The 24462-nt window shown below is 38.3% G+C and overlaps 1 protein-coding gene across 4 annotated transcripts; it reads right to left on the reverse strand.

Annotated features, from left to right (window-relative positions):
- Positions 1 to 882: 882 nt before the first annotated feature.
- Positions 883 to 24353, reverse strand: Klhl28 (kelch like family member 28). 4 transcript variants are annotated; one of them, XM_028859030.2, is made up of 5 exons: positions 24205 to 24351; positions 13061 to 13959; positions 8617 to 9060; positions 7240 to 7448; positions 883 to 2335 (listed from the first exon to the last, which is right to left on the reverse strand). In XM_028859030.2, the coding sequence occupies exons 2-5, from the start codon at positions 13957 to 13959 to the stop codon at positions 2172 to 2174; spliced, it is 1716 nt and encodes a 571-aa protein (XP_028714863.1). In that variant the 5' UTR covers positions 24205 to 24351; the 3' UTR covers positions 883 to 2171. The 4 variants fall into 4 exon arrangements, with proteins under 4 accessions (XP_028714863.1, XP_037066462.1, XP_037066464.1 ...); XM_037210567.1 differs by lacking the exon at positions 883 to 2335 and adding an exon at positions 5097 to 6905 and having other exon boundaries at positions 24205 to 24353; XM_037210569.1 differs by lacking the exon at positions 883 to 2335 and adding an exon at positions 5097 to 6905 and having other exon boundaries at positions 24126 to 24214.
- Between the last annotated feature and the right edge of the window lie 109 nt (positions 24354 to 24462).

Genomic DNA, 24462 nt, shown 5'->3' on the forward strand with positions numbered 1-24462 from the left:
TATGTTTAAAATAACTTTCTAGTCTTTCAAATTCACTTCACTTCTGGGAGGAAGAGATTAAAAGTAGCATAATGATACATTTAATAATTTGACTGATATAAACAAAAACATTTATGCTTAGGATTTAAAAGTGTGTATCTGCTGGAATCTACTTTAAAATGCTTTTCTTTAAATAAGGTTTAGGCCAACCACAATAGTGCACCTTATTCCTATTCAACAGATTTATTCAAACCAATGAAAAAGTTATTGCTATGTGTCACTATGATATTCAAATAAGCGACATAGAAAATACTTAGTTGATTTTATTAGCTTCTGCTGAGTTCTAGGTTAAAAGAGACTAAAAATTACTTGCAAGGCTTCATAATCTGTGCAAATATTTGTAAAGCATGGTGTTACTTTATGACTAAAGATGATTTTACATAGTTTCATAGTATAGTCTCAAATCTACAATGGGTAGTTTATGGAAAAACAAGTAAATCTACAAATTGCCCGGCTATAGTTTTTGAGTAATAACATATATGCTAACAGGTAAAGCTAGGCTTTATAATTACAAATGGCTTCTTAACAATAGTTAGAATAGTATGGCACTTAAGAATGCAGGATGAGTTCTTTTTCTTAGGAAAAAATATTCACTGGTCTTGTAGAAGTTATAAAGAGAGAGAGTAGGTAGGTAAAAAAGAAAAAAAATAAAGGAAACGAAAACAAAATTACTAAATACGAAAATGCAAGTACCAACATAGTAAATAAAATGCAAATTAATGTGTTAAGACTAACAGATATTTACTAAACCATGCTAGAATAAGTTAACTATTTTTTTTAAATAAGCTGTCAGTGGCTGTAACAGTTTTGTTGTGAAAGATTGTTTCTTTAACCAAAGCAGAACCAAATTTAGAACCATTTATTCAAGTAAACATCGAGTTCCAGTTTTCCTCAATAAATTAAAAATACTCAGTTACCTAAGAAATGAAAAAAGTAATGCACACCTGCCTAGCATGTTGTATTTGGTGCATGTATGTCTGTATTAAAGGACATGTAATTTCTAGAACAAGAAAGAAAATTAAAAAAAAAAAAAGCATCATTCTTTAAGTCACCATTCAAAAACCATGGGAAGTATAACTCAAGCCATTCAGATGGTTTTGGATGTTAACATTAATGTAATCACTATTATTTTCCATAAGCACAAATGAAGTCAAGCCAATAAAAAATGAAAAAGATTATCATAGTACATCATGCATCTTACACTGAACACCCAAATAACATTGGTTATAGCTTTGTTATACATCCTACAGTTAGCACCATTTTTATATTTGAACACTGAAAACAAAATTAGGACCTTAAAAAACTAAAATTAAGAACACATAAAAACAACAATATGCATCAAGGGTGGTACCAGGCAGCTTCCAAATGTATTTACATCGACTGTCAGAAGCCTGCTGTGTAGCACTAGAGAACAGCTGAAACCAACGCGGTTTGCTCTCTATCCATGCTCACCAAAGCACAGAGGAGGTCATCAGCCCACACAGAAAAAGCACAAACAATAAATATGCCCTGTCTTAAACAGGGCCCCAAATACGATAATAAAAGCCATTGTTTTGCAACTTTATCACACTATTAGCCCTAAAATCATTTAGCAGAAAGAGCCCTCAGATGACTGACATGGTATTTACAATCCTTAAAAGTACCCAAAGGAAAAGCAGCCCTTTTTAAAAAAAAAAAACAATGTTAAGCATATGAATTTACATCCAACAATCACTATCCACATTCTGTCCAGTCATTCAATATACTCCAGGGTCTGAAGCTTCTCTCTTCCTAGTAAATCAAAATACAGATTTAAAAAAATAAGCTAAAATTATTGAAAACAAAATTAAAAAGCAGCAAGGTTTTCTCTACATTTAGGATTATAAAAACTAGTCTATCCCAGTCTTAGTGGAGAAAAGTGCACAATTTAATTGGTTAGGTCTTTCCTTTTTTTTCCCTTCCTTTTTTTTTTTCTTAATTATTGTTTTACTATATAATCAAGAGCAATTCAAACTATTTGTCTGTTCAAAGTACCCAACAAAGCTCTGAGTCTTCACGCCACTTCAAGTTACAGAGAAAGCAATGCAGTTTTCAGGACACTGGGCCTTCTTTCCATGGCACCACCATGTGCGATTCCCACAAGTTCACACTTCTCAAAGTGCTGTTAATCCAAAATTGCAGCGACAGTATATCATGCCAGCTGAGTCCAGCCATGTATCTGAGATAGGGTCGTATTTCTGTACTGTGTTCAAATAGGAAGACCCCGAGTGACCACCGACTACATAAAGGTAGTTATCAATTACTGCAGCACCAACTCCTAAGACAGGTGGGGAGAAAAGAACACACAGCTGAATTATGAAGCAGATTATGTCTCATTTAGAATAAAATAATTTATATTTCAATGCATTTTCAAAATTCATTTCAACAATCACTATAATTATACAAACATGATAGAAATATAGGCTTACAAGAGAAGACAAAAACAAAACAAAGCAGTCAGTTGCCTTCACCTCTGCTCTTCAATCTACTCTCCCTCCCTACTACAGGAAAGTACTTTCAAAATATGCTTTAGTTTTGACACACAGTAATTGGACTTGCTCACAAGTTACAGTGTGACATGTCAATGCATGCATAGAAAGTACAATGATCAGATCAAGATGACTGGCATTCTTTTCTTTTTTCTTTTTTTGAAGACAAGTTTTCTCTGTGTAACAGCTCTGGCTGTCCTGGAACTTGCTTTGTAGAGCAGGCTGGCCTTGAACTCAGGAAGATCTGCCAGCCTCTACCTCCTGAGTGCTGAGATTAAAGGCGTATGCTGGCTTGCATTCTTAAAATACTAGGAAGAAAGCAATATATTTCTAATGTATATTTGCTTGTCTTTCTATAAATTCAATCAGGCTTTCAAATACATTGTACTATATAACTTAAAAATCCTCTCTTAGATATTACCACCTATAGTTCTAAAAATAGTAAGTCTACCCACATTTAAAACATTCTCACTGTTTTTATTGAGTGTGCCAGAGAAACTATACTAAACACTTAAATGGTTCTTTGTATTTTAATTTCCTTGAGTTCTTATGATTCTGGAGGTTTTTTTAATCATAAAAATAAGAAAGCTCTCCAGGCGGTGGTGGCGCACGCCTTTAATCCCAGCACTCGGGAGGCAGAGGCAGGTGGATCTTGGTTATTTCGAGGCCAACCTGGGCTACAGAGTGAGATGCAGGAAAGGCGCAAAGCTACACAGAGAAGCCCTGTCTCAAAAAAAACAAAAAACAAACAACAACAACCAAAAAAACTGCCCTTAAAATAATGTCATTTGAGTTTGGGCTCAAAAATAACAATTTCTCCTATACCTAAGGATGTATTTTTTTCTTCTCTAGAAACCGTAAAATTGGATCCTTTTTTTGACTGAACTATCCTACTTGCAGAGGAAAGACTATTTGATAGTGAACACAAAGACAGTGACTAGAAAACAAATAGAAGAGCTGAGAGAAGGGGACAGGAGAGACAGCAGGCTAAATAAATAAATAAACCTTAAGTAAACCCACAGTACTTTTCAGCGTTCTCAAGAATCTGAAGAAATCATTAGGTATGTGGCTGTGGAGAGAGGTGGATGATATGGAAAAGCAAGGGAGGGAAAGAGAAAGCTGCAGACAGAGACCAGGTGGAATACAGACAGAACAGTAGATTTGTAAAAGGAAACCCTCCCACAGAGCACTAAGCAAACAGCACAGAGAGAGGAGAATCCTCCAGTGAGAGATGGAAGGACTTGGAGGACTCCACGCGTGCCCAAGGTGACTCTGAAAAAAGGAAGTTTATAATGCCATTTCTAGCTTGGCATGGTGATGCACGCCTTTGATCCTAGCCCTCTGGAGGCAGGGCAGTGGCTCTCTCTGACTTCAAGGCCAGCTGTACTTCAGAGCAAGTTACAGGGCAGCCAGAGTTACTTGATGAGAACCTGTCTCAAAAGAAAGAAAGAAAAAAGCGTTTTTGTATTTTGTGTCCTGTGCGGCACACAGATGCCAGAGAGGCCCCCTGTACTTTCCAGCTTGCTCACTGGTACTATAGGTGACTTTGGCTTAGCAGAGGTCTCACACTCAGACCTGGGCAGGGGAAGCAGAACATCTTGCATTTCTACATCTCTAAACAACAAAGGCCTCACCTTCCCCCACTGCCGAAGTGACCAAGAACTCATTGTGACTTGGACTGAGACTCATGGGAAAAGATCTACTTGACTGTAGATCTTTTTGACTGAGAGGCAAGCTGAGGATGAACACCCAGCAAAGCAGCAGTAAGATGAGAGAAAAGTTGTATGGGTACAAGACAGGTGGCTAGAGTAAAGAATTGCAAAGCCCTGGCCCACAAGATCAACCACAGCCCTGTGATTTGGCTACTGCTACCAGAGACAAAATTGGCTTGACTGATTTGTATATTCTCAGAGGACCACAAAAAGTTGTGGAAATCTCCCATGCTGAAGCCACACAGGCAGAGTGCCTCTGAGAGGAGGCTTCATCCATGCAGGGTGTGTCCCCAGACTCATCTGGGGGAGCAGTTCAGAGGGTAGAGCCAGCACTTCCACATTCACAGGCCACACACCAGATAAACTCTGACAGGATTCACATGGCAAACAGCCCTTTGGAGTCTAAACTGTAGGGACTTTAGAGGGGAAAAACTGACCCTCTGCACACCAAATCTAGAAAACAACAAAAGAGTGTGTGTGCGTGTGTGTGTGTGTGTGTGTGTGTGTGTGTGTTGTATGTGTGATATGTGTCATGTGTATGTATAGTGTATGTATGCATGTGTCTGTGGGTGTATGAATATTTGTGGTGTATGTGGTGTATGTGGTGTGTGTGGTATGTGTTATGCATGGTCTGTGTGTGGTGTATGTATATATATGTAGTGTATGTGGTGTGTGTGGTATATGTGTGGTGTATGGTGTATGTGGTGTATGAATGGTATATATGATTTGTGTGTGGTATGTATAGTGTATGTGGTGTGCGGTATATGTGTGTGTGATTTATGTATGTGTGCTGTATGTGGCATGTGTGGTATATGTATGGTGTATGGCATATGTAGTGTATGTATTGCTTTGTGTGTGGTATGTATGGTGTATGTGGTGTGTGGTATATATATATGGTGTGCAGTGTGTGAGTGCTTCTCTGAAGAAAGAGGTACTGATAGCTTCCCTCTTTCCCTCCCTCCCTTTCTTCTCTGTGTCTCTCTCTCTTTTCTGGACTGCTGTCTCTATTTACTTTGCACTCTCTATTATTTTTTCTGTGTATATGTGCTGTATGCATATGTATAGGTGAGACCAGATATCCATAGCAAAAAACAAAAACAAACCCCCCAAAACCCCACCAGTAATGACCAAACTCCAGGTGCCTAGGCCCCATAAACATCATGAATAATGAAGACAACATGCCTATAAATTAGCACCCCTAATTGTAATGTTCCCTGGAAAGAGAGACTTAGTTGATACACAAGACAATGATTTCAAAACAGAAATTATAAATATGTTTAAGGAACCCAAAGAGGACAGAAAGAGAAGAAAATCAGATTGAAGGCATAGAAAGTATCTTCAGTACAATAAATCACAGAAGAAAATTTACAACTTATGAGAGAAATGCCTATCCAGATAAAAGAGATCTCTGGAACACTGAGTAGACAAGATCAGAAAATCAATTCTCCATGACACATTATAGACAACACTAGAAGGAATACTTCAATCTGACGACAGGATAAGCACACTCAAGAGATCACAGGGAACAAATAACACCAGGACACGAAGTCCAAAGAGAGCGGAGAAAACACCACATAACTACCGAATGACAGAAATTAATATACACCTTTTAATGATAACTCTAAATAGGAATGGTCTCGATTCCCAAATAAAAATATATTGTTTGGCAAAGACAAAAAAACCACATGTAGGTCAATGGGATAGAATACAGGACCTAGAAATCAATCCTCACAGCTGTAGCCACCTTGACAACGGAGCCAAAAATATACACTGGAAACAGACAGCCTCTTTAACAGTGGTGCTGGGACAATCCGAAATCTGCATGTAGAAGAATAACACTAGCTGCCAGTCTCTCACCCTGTATGCAAATCCATTCAAAATAGATCAAAAGCCTTAATGTATGATCTGAAAATTTGAAGCTGCAAGAAGAAAATAAATAGAAAATGGCTCAAGTCAGAGAGGCATTAGATAGTAACTCTCTGAACAGGACTGTAACAGTTCAACAAACAGCAAATGAAAATAGGACTGGACAGCAAAGGGAACTCCTACCAGAGTGAAACAGCAGCCTACAAGCAGAAGACAATCCAGGCTAGGTATTTATCTAATAAGGAGCTAATATTCAGAATACATAAATGACTCAAATCAGACAAAAATCCAAATACTTCAATTAATAAATGAGCAAACAAACTCAACAGAGAACTCTCAAAAGTACAAATCAGAAATACATGAAAAACTGTTCAACTGTCCTTAGCTATAAAATAATGCAGACCAGAAATGTCATGAGACTCCACCTTACCCCAGTGAGAATGGCTAATATTCAAGAAAACAACACGTTAGAGAGAACACATGGAAAAGGAACTGATAGACCATTGGTGAAAGTGTAAATCATTGTCTATGACTGAAATCTGTATGGAATTCCCCACAATACCAAAAACAGAACTACTGTAGCATCCAGCAATCCCATTTCTTGGAACACACCCAAAGGAAAGAAAGTCAGCATGTAATAAAGATACTGTAAACTTGAGCTTATTGTGGGGGCAGATGGAGTCAGGAGAGATGGCGGGAAGATTACAGGTCAGCATGAGGCACAGCAGCAGGAATTTTAAAAGCGACTCTCCCTCAAAACAAGGTAGCAGAGAACCAACTCCTGTAAAATTTTTCTCTGACCTCCATATCCATGTACCACACTGTGTCTGTCTCTGTATGTATTTCTCTCTCTCTCACACACACACATAAACACATAGACACAATTACACAAGATTTTTTCTGATAAAATAATATCCTTACTGTTAAGGTACAAGATACTAGTATTATAAGAACATCACTCCATAAAGCACAGCCCTGTATTTTGAGTTTAATGAGTTAACAGCTCAAGATGTAGTTCCAGTTTAGGATATTTACATGCACAAGCCTGGGTTTCAATCCCCAGTACCACAAAATGAACAAACAAAAGAATGAATGAATGACTGAATAAATATTACCTGTCCTGGGCTCTTTCATTGGTCTGCACACTGTCCACTGATTTTGATGCGGGTCATATCTTTCGATGCTCGACAAATGGGAGACACCATTGTGCCCACCTACCACAAAAATAAAGCCTAGCATAACTCCGACGCCAAAGTGAATCCTTTTATCGGCCATGGACGCAACCATCTCCCAGGAGTCTTTACTTGGGTCGTAGCGCTCCACACTGCAAGTGTTTACATGAGGAAGAATTAATTCATAGATCACTTTGTCACTCTTTCTGCCAAACCAAAACTAAAACCCACCACAGTTTTAAAAACTAAGTAAAAAAAACAGACATAAAAATAACAGTAATTTGTCCCAAGTATTTAGGTATCTGTAGATAAGATTTCAGGTATAAAAGTTTACTTTGTGAACAGGAAATAACAATAGCTGCATGTTATTCTTTCCTACAGTTAGATAGGATATCCACAAGGAATTGGTTGCAGAACCAATTCCATGGATGCTCCCATCCCTCATACAAAATGGTATAGTATATATAAGCACAAAACTTTTTCATTATAGATTGTTTACAATGAGTGAAACACCACTCCAAGAGAGAAAACTCCTTAGAACATCAATTTTTAACAAAGGTTTAGAACTATGAGTCACAGTACATACAATCAGTATCTTGCAGACCTTACTTTTTCTTACCTGTGTTTCTCCTTTATTCCAAGAATATACTATAGAAACAGAAGTCTCTCATCCTCACTCTAGTACTGTGATGACATGTCTACTATGACCATAGAACCCCAAATAAAATATAAAATAAGGCTTGAGTTTTAAAAGCTGCTTCTTTAAAAAATATTATCCATACATAAATATGGGTGTGAAGATACCACAAAAAAGAGAGAAGCATTTGAGAAATGGCGCTTTCCTCCATCATGGCTGAACTCAGTTTGCCAGGCTGGTGCAGCAAGTACATTTACCCACTGAGCAATCTTACTGGCCCAAGATTTTAATTGTATGATGTTTTATACTGACTGGAATACATGAATTGTACTTCCACTTTACTCTATTAAGCAATGTAAGAAAAAAATCATGCACACACATAAATACATACAAAATTATTGCATCATATAAAATTTTAAATCTGTCTAATTTGTTTTAGGTTTTCTGAGCTCTAAAATGTAGTTCACTAGTTGATCATAAACTTTAATAGGAGAGATATGAATCTCAGTGATAAAATACAATTACACTTAGGACAGTCTAAATTTCCAAATGCCTATCAATATTATTTAAGCATATTAAAAGTCCATTTATACACACAAATTATTTAAAATTCAAAAATGACTGTACATTGTGTTTCTGCAAAAACCTACAAACACAAGCAACTCGATTATTATGTTAAATACCTGTTCATGTGAGCGGGGCCATACCCTCCAATGGCGTAAATCATTCCATCCAGAACAGCTGCAGCAAAACAACTTCTTGTGGTTGTCATTGGGGCCACAGGTTGCCATTGTCTTATTTTGGGGATATACTTCTCTACAGATTGCAAGTAAGACTGTCCATCATATCCACCTAAAGCATAAAGTTCTCCAGCAAGGACTACTACTCCAAGGGTACTTCTGCTCTCGTTCATTCTCTCTAGAGAAGTCCAGGTATTTGTATCAGGGTCCCAACACTCCACTGAATTTTCATGTTTTCTCACGGTGACACCAGGACTCACACTAGTTTCAATACCACCTATAACATAAACTTTTTGATCTAAAACACATATTCCAAATTCATAGCGAGGAATATTTAGGGGCGCCAGACCAATCCAAGAGTCATTCTGGGGAAAGTACATCTCCACACTAATGAATAAGCAGAAAAATAATAGATTAAAAAACTCAAATGGCCCATCAACAAGAATGTGTACTTGCATTAGCAATCAAGGTTATACAGATCAAAACCACAATAAATCATGACGTACCTTCCAGACTGCTGAAGTACAGGCAGAAAATTACTGGTAAGAGTGTTGTGCAACCATGGACACACTGTGGCTAAGAGTGTAAACTGGTACAAACTACTCTAGAAAACCATTTTATCTAACAAATTTGAAAATACATACCTTCACTTAGAATTTCATACTTAAAGTGTCTCCTCGATTGAGCATCTCCTATAGTCAATTTCATAATAGGCAACATATCCAGAAGTGCTCAATGGATCTCAAGACAATAATTCATCAAAAAGAAAATGCAGCCGGGCGGTGGTGGCGCACACCTTTAATCCCAGCACTCGGGAGGCAGAGCCAGGCGGATCTCTGTGAGTTCAAGGCCAGCCTGGGCTACCAAGTGAGCTCCAGGAAAGGCGCAAAGCTACGCAGAGAAACCCTGTCTCGAAAAACCAAAAAAAAAAAAAAAAAAAAAGAAAGAAAGAAAATGCTAAATAAGGTATAGTATACATCTGTCCCATGACTAAGAAACCACCAGAGACCAATCTCCTTTGACTCCAGAGGCAGAGCATACTGGGGTAGGTAGGATTCAGGCCCGTAAGGCCTAAGGAAGCCTTAACTCGATGTAGGGTTTTATGGATTCGGTCTGCTCAACACCTCACAGTATGTGGGGTCTTAATGCCTATAGTTCTCCCATCTCCTTGATGTTCAGCACTTAAGTGGTAGGCTCCCAGAAGCTGTTCCATCTCTACCACAGATTTCTGCCTAGGCCTTCCACTGTTTCTATGTATTCTTAGGAATCTAAGGAGACAAGCCACAACAAGTGTGTTCTGAATCTCTGGTGGGTCAAGCTGCAGCTGCACCTGCTTGAACAACAGCTGGAGTGGTCAGAGTGCTATGCTGAATGCTGGGCCCAGATGGTCCTGAGATGGCCTTTGTTTGCAGGTCCGTGGAGGGGGCCCTGGGCCTATGCCTAAAACTGCTCCGCCCTCCTAGAGCTATGGCTCTGTGGTTAAAAAGAGGATCCACAAAGACTATCAAAATGCTGTCTCTTCCTTTCCTGATGGTAGTTTCCGGTTTCCTTATATCCACGCTGGTCTCTTTAGTGGATTTACATGGTCACAGCTTTGGTTTGCTCTTAAGCAAACCTTTTCAACTCTTGACATGTGAAGGCTATGAAGGTCTCAACTTTCCCACTCTATCTTTAGGTCATTTCTTTCCTCTCACATCTTAAGCATATTTACTTAAAAAATAGTCACACAGAAAAACTGCTGCTTAGACATTCTTTCGCCAGGTAACCCAGTTTGTCATTCATGTGCTGTATTATGTAAAATGAGGGATGTGTTCTTTGCAATTGCATAGCAAGAGAGGCGTTTCCTCCAAGTTCCAAGTCCGTGTTCTTCATATCTGTCTAAGGCTACATCACAACAGCCTTTTACCAACTATACTTCTCCCAATATGCTGGCCATGTACTGTCACAGGTAATGTCTAAAAAGATTCAGACTGTTTCCGCTTCTTGAATCTAGAACTGTCTTTAATGTTCTGCTCATGAAAACCTAGAAAAATCTGCCAAAACTGAGCAACATGTATCCCTTACCCAGTTTCCGAACTGCTTCCACACTTCCAAGTATTTGTTACAGCAACAGGCCTGTCTCCTTGTACCAAGTTTCCTGTCAGTTTGTTTTCTGCCGTAACAGAAATTATTGATTGGGGATATTATAAACAATGGAAGATTATTTGGCTCATGGTATGTAATGCAGGCCCAAGATCAAGGGTCTGTCTCAGACAAGGGCATTTTTACTACATAATAATGTAGAAGAAGCTATTGGCAACACACAAAGAGGGATCAAAGGAGCCACACTCCTCTCTTTTAGAACAAATCCACTTCCATGATAATGGTCTTAATTCAGGCACACCCAGGATCTAACTCCACTTGAAGGTTTCACCTTTGGGGAAATATTGCATGGAGGATTTAGGTTCAACATATAAACTTTGGGAGCACATTCAAACCATAACAGAGTACATGTACTAAAATAAGCTGGTATGAAAGGAGTTGGTCAGAAACCAGAGTACCAGCAAACAAGATTTAGATATACCGAGGTAACTGGTGATGACAAAAGCTAGCAGCTGAAGTAGGAGCAGTACTATGAGACCAAGCCCTTTACCTGCGCAGTTTGGGCCAATTCAAGAGAGTTAGCATCAGAGATGAACTGAACAGAACTGCTAAATACCCAGTGGGTGATACAAAATAAAATATACAGTTGGTGTAAGGAAAAAACAAACAAACAAACAAACAAACAAACAAACAAACCTCACAGTGGAAATGAAACCAGAAGTTCTAAAGGGGGATTATCTAGAATTCATGGATTTCTGCTGACCTAAATCATGTTTGGTAACTCATATAAGCAGATGTGGCATAAAGGTATTCATCTTAATGATTTTTTTGGGTTGCTGTTCTTTTGTTTTTAATTAGAAGCAGTGTCTTACTATGTAGACTTGGTTGGCTTAGAACTCCTTAGGTAAAGCAGAATGACCAAGCTCATGGCTATCTTCCTGCCCCTGTCTCCCAAATCCTGGGATTACAGGAGTGTGGTACTATACTCATCCCCCAAAAAAGTCTTCTAAGGACAAATGGTGATCAGTTATATTGATACTTTCATGGAGTTGAGTATAGATTGTGTTGCTACTTATCCACTGAAGATTTAAAATTTTCACAGCTACTTAAAGTATTCTCAGTACACTGTCATCCGTATTACTCCCTGTGTCTAAGGAGCAGCTTGGTTCTTTTAGAAATTTCCTAAGCTACCTATCCAACCCACACTTTCTTCTCTAGCAGACCTTAAAGGATCTCCTCAGACCCCTTCTCTCATCTCTCTGTTCTACCTGTATTTCTCCAACTATTCAAACCCCTCTTTTCCACTACTGTCCTACTATTTCAAGACCTTGATCTACCAGTGACCATCCCTTGTCCTATATCTTCAGCCTGCTCCCCTCTTCATTTTGATATCTTCTTTCAAACATACTCAGATGTTTCTGTTCAAGAACAAAATATAAAATCAAAAATCAAAATCATGAAGTGATGGTTATGAAAGAAGAGACAAAGAACCTCAAGCTATGTTGTCAATGTCGAAGGGTGACTTGTACACAGAACTAAATCAAGGGGTGGCAAGCTACACAACCATGGGCTAAAATTCAGTCCATCAACTTTTACAAATAAAGTTTTATTAGAACACATCCATGCTTCATCATTTACATACTGTCTATGGTTACTCTCATCCCACAATGGTGGAATTAAAGACAAGAGGGCCTACCAGTCTGAAATATCTCCTATTTGCTCTTCACAGAAGCACACTGACAATCCCTGCTGTAAAAATATTAGGAAAATAAAAAGAACTCTTTACAACTGTAAAAAACACAATGAAAAAGAAATTCACACCCAAGTTATTATTTACAGTAGTTTCTCATTTTCTCATTTCACTTATGTTCTCCTAATTAACTATTTTCCTTCAAAGCTCCTCGTGTCCTCAGTCTGCCCTCATCACAGGTTCCTAGCTCTCTTCTTTAGCACACTGTCAGAAAGAAGAGGAGGAGGAGAGGGTGAAGAACAAGAAAAGGGAAGAGGGGAGGAAGAGGAGGAGAAAGAAGTAAAACAATGAAACATTAGAAAAATTAGTATAACCAGGATAGAGAAATGTACACACTTGGGGTGAGGAAAAGACTAATAATTGAGTATAATAGAGAATGTACGGAAATATGATTAAAATACCCTCATAAATATTTTAGGAAATAAAAAGGAGAGAAAGAACACCAACACAGCAAATAAAAGGAAAATAAAATTATTTTTTAAATACAGAAAATTAGCACATTTAAAAAGCACACCATCTGTTAGTATTACTCCTTTAAAAACCCCATTTATTTACCTATCCAAACAGGCAAAGAGTCCTGATTTTCCTCCTACTGCACACAACACTTTGGGAGCACAGCGAGGTCGCGTCATCAAGACTGTCTGATGAGAGAGTCTATGTTCAGGCATGAAGTGGTACTTTAGGGCTTCGTTCAACAGATGTTTACACGTACGATCATCACGGATAAGGTGATTTGCTTCATAGAGCCTAGTGAGGAACTTAACACTCAGCAATGGTAATCGAACGCTGTTCAGCAGCTGTGCTAAGTATTTCTGGCGTTCTTGCACATCATACTTGATCCAAGACTCTAATGCATAAAAAACTGTCTCTTCAGTAGCGACATTCAAGCAGTCATTGGAGACAATTTCATCCAAATCAGCATACGTAAGCTCAAAAAACTCTTCTGTCTGGCAAACAGATTCAAAATTCTGGCATATGTATTTAGTAGCCGCCAAATAAAGGTCATGACAGCCATATGTCTCTGCAAAACGGGAAATTCCAATACAGTTCCCAGGGTCAAGCTGGCTCTCAAGAAATGCACAGCATTCTTTCAGGACAAGTTTTATCTGCAGTAGGTTTGCTGCGGGCAGGAGAGACTCCACTGTATCCTGAGAAATGAAGACTGTCCCAGTATAGGCATACTCCACAATGGCCTGCAGGGCAGCTTCATCAATGCTCTGAAACTCAACCTCATTGTTCTCCTTCTCAGAAAGGTTCCCAGTGAACATAGCTTTGAAGTACGGGCTGATGCTGGCAAGTACCACTTTATGAGCATGGATTTTAACATCACCTACTCGAAGAATGATGTCACAGAGTTCGTGATGCTGGCGAAGGAGATTCAAGCCCTGCAGAAGTTGTTCTGAATGTAAGTGGGTTAAGTTAGCAAGCATGTAGGTCGGGGATGTGTGGTCCATCTACAGAAAATAAAAGACACCGACAGTTATTTCAAAATAGCCATGCCACTGTGAGTCTGTTCCAAAGAGCACATGTCAAACTTGTTTATTCACCATTTTGCTAGGTTTTAAACAGTGAACATTAAAATAGAGACTTTTAGAGATGGAAGGACTTTATCATTTAATGCAACTCCTTTGTTATAGGAAGTAGAGAACTAACATGTTGTATGATAACCCTCAAATAAGGACTTTTACATGCAAACTGTTTCATTGAGTATTTTCATTAAAGACTCAGCTATCACTACAATAAAATACAAATATATGGAGAAAACATTGCTTACAGTCAAATTTTTAGTTTTGAAACACTAGCTACTTGCTATTTGCTCAATAATAACATAAAAAATACCAATTGACAATGACTTTATAAAGCATCAAGTTCCATATATGGATATATAACACATATAGCTCCATATAGCACCATAAGATTCACTTTATTAATCTGTCTCTTCCTATGACCTTCATGCTCACTAATTTATATTCTTTCCCACAATAGCCTTTCACTCCAATATGGCTCATGTAATTATTAATGTTACAGCTCTCTATAAAATGTATTATCTCAGAGCTGGAGAGATGGCTCAGAGGTTAAGAGCACTGGCTGTTCTTCCAGAGGTCCTGAGTTCAATTCCTAGCAACGACATGGTGACTCACAGCCATCTATAACAAGATCTGGTGCCCTCTTCTGGCATACAGGCATACTTGGGTGCAGAATGTTATATACATAATAAATAAATAAATCTTTTTAAAAAATGTACTATCTCCCAAATGTTTTCTTAGTAAGTGCTAAGTATTGTCTATAACCTTTCCTTTTTCATCCTCCTTTCCTCAATACAAATTTTCAAAAGTCTAGGTTAATATTAACTTTCTCTAAAAGTCTATTCCTTTACATGCAATTAACTATGTATGTGCAGATTTGTAAACCCCCCCCCCCCACACACACACACATTCTCTTTTGTCTGACTTAACACGAAGAATCATATTCAGGCTGAACAGTGAACAATGAAAATGGAAGACAGAAAGGTTAAAAAGGAAGAGCTAGATACTTTATAAGAACATATTTCTCCCAGACTAAACAAGATAGTAACACAGACCTACAAATGAGCTTCTGAACTAATACCAGAGATACAGCCCTGGACACTAATTTCAAAAGCAAGACTAAATTTTATAAAAAGTCTGAGAAGATTCATCTTAACTCCAGAAAACACTCTAACATTAGTAACAATGTGATTTATGATCACCTTAAAGGGATTAAGTCTAGTCTAAATGAGCTAACAATAATAAGGCACATCAGAGACTTTGTTTCTTCTCACAATGAGGTTAGAGTTTTCTATCAAAAAGTGTATTTTTATGTTTAGAGACTAGTAAAGAACTTTATAATGTCTCTCAAGATTTTTAAAAACAAACCTGAAATTATAATTTAGTCCAGGTAGGTAAATAAGCAAATGTGCAGTGCATACTTCTAAAAGAACAGGGACAGGAGGTGATTCTAGTGGTGTGCTGTAGAATCAGGATGGGAACTGGAGGGTGATCCTAGTGGTGTGCTGTAGAATCAGGATGACCATACTCTGGCTCTGCCCTTTCCCTTTGTGGGTTTTGTTTGTTTGGTTTTTGTTTTGGTTTCAAGACACGGTTTCTCTATGTAGCTTTGCGCCTTTCCTCGAACTCACTCTGTAGCCCAGGTTGGCCTCAAACTCACTGAGCTCCACCTGGCTCTGCCTCTCGGGTGCTGGGATTAAAGGTGTGTACCACCACCACCACCACCACCACCACCACCACCACCACCACCACCACCACCACCACCCCCAGGCTCTGCACTTTCCCTTTGTAGTGATCATGATGTGACCATGAAGGGCAGCAAAAACACTGGACAACAAGTTAAGGATACCAAAAGACCTAACATTTAACATAATTTAATAGGGATAAAATACAAGCACAAAGGAGAGAAATAACTAATCTGAGGGATATTTTAAGGGTTTAAGGATTTTAACTTCAGTACCACTTTAATACCCTAGTCTGATGTGGGTTTAAGCTTTATTAATAGAACTGTAATGCACAGAATGTCAGAAAGGAGACGTTCCCTTAGTTCTGGAAATGTCAGTTCACATCAGGTACAGACTTTAGGCATCATCCTAGAGGGAATTGAAACAAACCATGATACCCAGTGAAGAGAAGAACTCAGATCATGTCAAATGAGCAATAAAACTGAGGGTACTGAGTCTAGAGAAAAGGAAAACTCAGGGTTATGTGGCAGGCAGGCCAAGGGGTAAATGCTGCTCAATTATAGTAAGGGTTGATTTCAGGAGTAGATGAATTTACACATATGAAATGCTTACAATAGTGACCATTAGTAAGGTCTTAACATTTTTGTCAACTGTGTATTCATGAATTTTTTAGTTGTTTACCTGAGTGGTATTTAGCTTTCTATGTCGTACTAACTCTTAGTATTAGGCAAGAAATTCATTCTGGAGTCTGTGGTACATGAGGTATAAAGTATAACACAATATAACTTGTAAAGAACACATGTACACACAATACGCAAGCACACACATGATACATATTACACAAATCTAGACAGGCACAACAATATAATTTTAAGAGACTTAGCTCTAGAACCAGGCTGCTGTGGCTATAATATTGTCCAAATTGTTTAATGACCTGTGAAGGTCATCTTGAAGTCTCAGTTTTCTCATGTGCACAGCACAGCAAAACAGGATTAAAAGGGGGCAATGTCTTTCTGTTGCTGGCATGTAAGTACCCAATAGTTATTAGATGTTACTGGATATCTGTATCAATATTAGCCTTAAGAAGACTTGAGTTTTACCACCTAAAAAGTGACTCTCTTCTGTTTACCAAAAAAAGAAGGAAGCTTGCTTACTATCAACTGAACAAAGAGAACTAGGGCAAGGCCAATGCCTGACTAATTCTATCAGTAAAGATACAGTGAGCCACTTTTCGGTTTGGATAATGAAGTAGATTTAGATAGTTGACTTCTGAAGACAGCAGAAAAACAGCAGGAGAAAGAGAGCACTATAGGAAACTGCCTAGATCCTCGACCCACTCAGAGAAAAGAACAGTGCCAGGCAAAAGAGCCTGGCTGCCTGACTTCCTATTAGTTCTTAAGGATCCCAGCCTATCCTATGTGACACCGAGCAGTTTTATATTCTGAGGCTCTATTCTAAAAGGGTGTGTGGTAACCCCTCACCCCTGGACATCATCATAACTAGGACCATGGGAGAAATTATCTCATGACACACTTAGAGGATAGATGGAAAGGTTAGTGAGGATGCCCCCACATAAGCTCCTAAAAGCCCTCCTCTTCTCCAGTGTTCTGGTTGATGCACGGTCAGTAAGGTGCTATGGCAAACCTGCTTCCACACACTTTTATTCTCAGAGTACTTCATCTCATTTTAACCAATGTGTGAACTACTCATTCCAAACAGTTTATTTCACAGCAGGTGAAAAAGAAAAACTATCAAAAACTAAAAACAGATTGAAGAAAGGTCTTTGGTAAAGAACACTTGTGCACACTCTTTCCACCATATTGGCCAGCAGGTGAAAACACTTTGCTATTCAGGCCTCAAGGCTGAGTTTGAATTGATCCCCCAAACTCACAGTTCTCTAACCTCTATACACAGTTCTCTAACCTCTGTAACAAATGAGTGACACATTTGTTCTCTCTTTCACACATACAAACAATGAATAAAACTAAAAAGTTTTAAATTAACAAGTATTGGGAGTTAAAATGTCATAAATAAATCATATTTTTAATGCTCAATTAAATAATTATAAATAAAACTTTAAAAGGGGAAGGTAAAAAATAGGAACTTAAAATTAATGACATCAGGTTTGCCATATTCCATTATTAAAAATTCTATTTTGACCTCTTTCCTTTCTTAATACATCTTAAAAATTTACAGAAGCTATTCAAATATAGGGTTTAAAATATGGTCTTTGCACCAAAAGTATCACTTGGGAACCAGCTGGAAAGGAATACTCTGTGCCCCCTCATGGATAGAGACAGTGAGCAAACACAGAGGGGAGGGGAGGCTAGACAGCCTGCCTTCAGCGCTCTCGGTGACTCTCACTTTGCAAACACTGAGAATCAGGTCAACTATTTCTAGCCGAAATACTGCAAATTTTACTTGTAACTGATTCAATATTCGTAACTTTTATTATATTTGGTTCTCAGCTATTTATCCATAAATGACTAAAAGTAACTCAAAGAAAAAATAATTTCAGATCTTCAAACCCCATGCTATCAAATAATTTTATTATGTTTCATTTATCTCAATAACACCCTTACAGAGAAGGAAGGGCAAGTACCACTGAAAACAGGAAAGAACAGTGAACAATATGAACCAGAACCAGGCAAATCTGAGCTAAGTCCACATTTGGCTACCTAACAGCTCTATGACCTTCGGCATATGTTAATTTAATATATCAATACATAAAATAAGTGATATCAAAGCTGATACTGGTGGTTCACATCTGCAATCCAAGCACTTAGGTGGCTGAGGCAGGAGGATTTATGATGAGTTCCAGACCAGCCTAGGATACAGGGCAAGATCCTGTCTTAAACAAACAAATCTAAAAAGTAAGCCTACAAAAAACAAATGATAAATTTACACATATGTAAATGCCCAGAACACATAAACATTATATCAGGGCATTAAAACAAACCAAAGAGGAATCCAGATAGTAACAACTCCCTTCTGTTGATGTATAATAGAAGATTTGATATACTGAATTGCTTCTATATGCTAGCCATATTATTTGCTTTAACCTTTGTTAAAAGCAAATACTTAAGAGTACTAAATATCTGTGAACTCAATTAGTCAATACTGAACAAACAGTACCAATGTTAAAGTTTCAACAAGGCAACAGTGTAACACGAATCTTAAAGGGTCTTATTAATAAAAACAAACCTGGAGCCAGGTACTGGGGCGAACGCTGGAAGATCAGAGAAACAGAACAAGCCACAGCCTCACCTTGCCAGCTCCTCAACTGATTCTGTTTCCTCAGACTGGAAACCTCTGACTCCTTTCCCAAATGGATCTCAGCTGAACTGCTGCTAAAAGCCTAAAAGCTTAACCAGGCTCTAGTTCCTAGTTTTCATGCCTTATATACCTTATATATTTCTGCTTCCTGCCATCACTTCCTGGGATTAAAGGCATGTGTCACCATGCCTAGCTGTTTCCAGTGTGACTTTGAACTCACAGAGATCCATCTGGCCTCTATATCTAGTGGCTGTTCTGTTCTCTGACCCCAGATAAGTTTATTATGGTGAACAATATACTGGGGAACACAATATCACCACACAACAGCATTGTAGTTCATTTTTAATAATTCTCATGCTGTGCCAATACCCTTAATATGTTAAAAGAAGATTTCATAATTTTAGATTCTAAAACCAAGATAATAAAGAACAGGCTGAGAGTTTAGTACTTATCTACTTAATTGACATCTAAGCTACAAACTGAAATCAGCTGGGAGGCAATTAACTGCCATATAAATATAGATCACAGCCACAGCAAGTAAATAGAGAAGAAATGAGAGTTGCTTTGAAATATACATACATATATATATATATATATATATATATATATATAATGTAATTTAACAAATCAGGTTTTTATCATAACTGCTCTGTCATTAAATTCTTTTCCCATTGTTCAGTTTCCCTTACAGTAAAATTCAACCAATTATAATATATATTTACCAGTATATATCTATAGAATAAGCAGCAATATTGCATTTTCTCTGAAAATTATTTTCATTATATCTAGAGAAACAAAAGTAAAATTAACTGTGTGTTACTAACATAAATCCTTATGTTTTGGGTTTGGAAATGTGCAGAAAACAAGGGCTATATAGGGAGACCCTGTCTCAAAACAACAAAAGCTCATAATTCCTTAACCTTATTAAAGCTCTGACATAATTAACTAATAAGATTCAGAACAGAAACAGAAAAAGAATAGATAAAAATATATAATCAAATACATAAAAATATAAAGATTAATTATGGAAAAAATCAAATTTTATCCTACAGTTTTAGCACCCTTTTCACCAAAGTTCCAAAAGCTCTAAGCAAACAGCTAAACTGACTAATTTGAGTTTTACTTTCTTCTTCTGATCCTTAAAATATATCTAATACAAATGAAGAATATAGAACCTCTAACTGTTATGAGGATTAGATGAGCTAATATTTACTAAGTAGTTAGCACAGTATTCAGCACACAATAAATGGACTACAATTATTGGTTAATAACCTTTTACTTCCATTGTACTTATTAATGACAACTTCTTAAATTACACATATTTTTATACTTTACAGAATTTATTTTCATTTCCAATATTTCAGGGATGCCTATAAAATTTGGGTAAGAACACACAAAGGACAAAGTGATTTGTTGTTGAATAGAATATATGTTTAACTATGTAAAGATGTGTTGCATTTGTTTTACCTCGCCTGCTTAAGGCACCTGATTGGTTTAAAAAAAGCTGGTCAACAGCTAGGCAGCAGATGGACAGGCGGGGCTGGCAGGTAAAGAGAATAAGTAGGAGGAGGAATCTAGGCGAGAGAGAGAATGAGGAAGAGAGGGAGCTGCCCAGGACCAGTCAGCCAGGCAGCTGCCAGACAGACAGACACAGAGGAAGCGGGAAAGAAGGACATACAGAATGAAAGAAAGTTAAAAAGCCCCGAAGAAAAACATAGATGAAGAGAAACAGATTAAATTAAGTTATAAGAGCTGGTGGGACAATCCTAAGCTAAGGCTGAGCATTCATAAGTAATATTAAGTCTCCATGTCATGATTTTGGGGCTGGTGGACCAAGAAAGTCTGCTACAGTGATTCATCCAACAAATTCATTATCTCTGACTCTGGAAATAAAACATTTATCTTCTAGAGCAACTGTGTTTATTCTTTTTAAGTACAGCTCAAAGAATGAAGGTAGGAAGCACATACCTTCCTGCAATCTGCTACCTTAGTTTAAATTATTTTGAAATCATTGAAATTTTGCTTTACTCAAATTTGTAATTTTCAGTATAGTCCTAACTACTTTCTTTCAATTTTCTGAAGTTTACTTTTACAATACAACAAAAAGTGTATTCATATTCTATAATCTTATTAAAACCCTGTTCTTTGGCACATGCCTTTATTCCCAGCACTTGGGAGACAGAGGCAGGCAGATCTGAGTTTAATGCCAGCTTGGTCTACAAAATGAGTTCCTGGATAGCCAAGGGATACAGAGAAATCCTGTCTCGAAAATCCAAAAGGAAAAAACATACCCTGTTCTTTATCGAACTCTATTATTACATATGAATGCTTTTCTAGTAAATACAGAAAGGACTCCTAGGCTTCAAAAATAAGACTAAAAGAAACTTAAGTACTTTTAATAGATATAAATAAAATATACATTAACAAAAAGATTTATAATCTATAAGATGATCATAAGAGATAATAAGATATTTGACAGTGAAGTCTCATTTCCTAAATCTCCACAATCAAACTAATGTATTTTCCAAATCTTCAAGGAGACAAAACATAAGAGACATAAACAAATTACAATCTGTAACACACAGTGAGCTACAGGGACCTGAGACAAAGGACTCATCTTGCTTTGCTCAAAGGAAAAGAACAGAGCAACTGCTTGATTTATGGACCCAGGCCCCTCGAGTAGTGTTCTTTATAGAGGGAAAGGGTCATTCTTAAATTTCTGCCATAACTAATAATGAAATATCATTCAAGACTTTCTAAGTTCCTTTTCTTTGATACTGATTACCACACAACCTTAGTCTGGTTAGTAACTTGGCTTCCTAAGTTCTTAGATACATGAAGAGTATGCTGGAGTTTTCAATCTGAAAATTCTGATCACCAGGAAGAGTCACCTTCTATTCCAACATAAACTGGCATTCTAATGTGTACATTCTAATGCATACATCAGTTTCCTGTTTCTTTTTGTGTGGACTGGGTTCCTCAAGTCTGAGCACATATGAATAGAAGAATACACTTAAACATTTTAGGTTGGAAATGGGAATCTAGCAAGTCCCAAGCCCCGTGGGTTTTGTTTTGTTTTTGTAGTATTATGAATGTAATCCAGAACCTTGTATATGCTAGGCGAGTGCTCTACCAAGCCCCAGCCACCTGGCAGGCACTCTTTCTCACTGTCAGGTGTTCCATCCATCTTTTGGTTTTCATTCCTATCCTTATTCTGCCTCTAAAAATAGAAAAGGGGTGGGGACAGCAGTGCTTTTGTTGCTGTTTTTCTACTAAAATAAACCATTTACTAAACCAAACTTAGGTAGATCCACTCACACATCAAAATGATCACTGAAAGCCATGGCTGTAGCTCAGAGGCAGAACATTTCCCTAGCATAAGCAGAGCCCTGGGTTCGATGTCCAGCACAGTGAAAGAAAATAAAACAACAGCAGCAAACAAACACAAAACAAAAGCTAATGAGGGAACTACCTAGGCTTTAAACCAACGCACAGGCGACATGGTCATACAGCCTCGTTGTTGTATGACTATATGACTACTCTTTAAAAAAAAAAAAAACAAGAAAACAGAAAAAAAACTCTATGATATTTAAATTGTGCCATAAAATTTCAACTTGCATCATCAGGAGTATCAATTTATTGTTATAAAGCACTTTGGCACATGTGACTCAATTATTCCAAGATTTCAAAAAGTAATATAGTGGGGTATGGTGGCTCACACCTTTAATCTCAGCACTCTGGAGGCAGAGGCAGGTGGATCTCTGAGTTCCAGGCCACCCTGATCTACAGAGTTAGTTCCAGGACAGCCAGGGCTACACAGGGAAACCCTGTCTCAAAGAAGGAAAAAAAAAAAAGGATTTCAAGATATATCCCACTTGGTACTGCTTTGGGCAGAAATACTTGCTTTGGAACTTCAAATTATAACTCAGTCTTCAGTCTTTTCTCACTAGGTCACTGAAAAGTAATTTTTTTGGGGGGTTTTCGAGACAGGTATTCTCTGTGGAACAGCTTTGGCTGTCCTGGAACTCGATTACTAGTAGACCAGGCTGGCCTTAAACTCACTGAGATCTGCCTGCCTCTGCCTCCCGAGTGCTGGGATTAAAGGCGTGTGCCACCTCTGCCCAGATGTATTATTTCTTTAAAAAGTCTGCCCCCCCCCCAAAAAAAAATTTTTGTCTTTAAACCTGGATTGGCAGTGCACACTTGTAATCTCAACATTCAAGACAGGAGAATCAAGAGTACAGGGCCATGACAGGTTACACAGAGAAACCCTGTCTTGAAAAAGAAAAAAGAGTTACTTCAAGGCCAACTTGGGCTACAAATAGCAATTATGTTTCAAATACAGAAACAAAAGTTGCTTTTTCATACCCAAAGCATTTGACCTTACAGGAGATACTCTCAATTCTACTTATAGTTTCATTTACAAAGAGGAAAACACCCATCAGCCATCAAATTCTCAGTTAGCTTAAAATAAGGTCTATCAACCCTAAGCCCTCTGGGCAGAATTCTCTTAGGACGGTGATGCCAAGAACTTGCACCACCACTGAAATTGTCTAGCGATCTCCGTCTCCAGGAGACTGAAAGACTGCAGAGACGCTGGAGGATCCTACTGGGAGACTGGAGAAGTACAGGTGGGGCGAAAGGGCTGAGTCCCACAGAGCAGCTGCGTTAGAAAAATCTTGAGCACTTCGTCTAATGCAAAGCGGTTAGCTATACCCGGGGAAGTACAGATTCTGCACATCTTTAAGAAGATTTAGTGATGCGGACAATGAAAAGTGACAGAAACCTTTAACACTCCACAGCCAGCAATCGAGGAGAGGAAAAAGCATGGAAGAGGAAGGCGGGACAAGGAAGGTCCCCAAAGAGTAGGAATAATAATAATTTTAAAAAGAAGAAGAAGAAAAGAAGAAGAAGAGGAGGAGGAGGAGGAAGAGGAGAAGGAGGAAGAAGGAAGAAAAAAAATAAAAGTATTCAGTCTGTTAAGACTGACTTTGGTTGGGTTCTCCTGTACTGATGAGCAGTCAGCTAGAAAAAAGAATCTCACTCAGGATGGTAGAGAAGTAGAACGTTTACAATGGCAAGCAGCCCTGCAGAACATGTCGCCTGTGTGCCTGCTCCGGTACAGACATTTACCTCTTACTCTGGCTCATGTGCAACCGGGCAACACTCGGCCAAAGCTTGCACCATTGGATAATAGCAGAACGGAAAATACCTGAGTCCCAGGAATAACACCTGCAACGACAGGAGGAGGAGGAGGAGGAGCCACGGAAAAACTGGAACCCGGACAAGAACCTCACTTGCGCTGCTCAAACCTCAACTCTTACGGGTGGGGCGGGAAACTTCCGCCCCGAGCAGGGACGCGTCATTTCCGTTCAAGGTCTTGACCCCCCCGCCTCACCGCTCTGGCTGCGTTCCAACAGCCCCAACTTCCTCTTCCAGGAGCCTTCTGCCTGGGCACAACTCCCTACGT

Source organism: Peromyscus leucopus, chromosome 14, assembly GCF_004664715.2.
Source record: "Peromyscus leucopus breed LL Stock chromosome 14, UCI_PerLeu_2.1, whole genome shotgun sequence".
Classification (NCBI taxonomy): Eukaryota; Metazoa; Chordata; class Mammalia; order Rodentia; family Cricetidae; genus Peromyscus; species Peromyscus leucopus.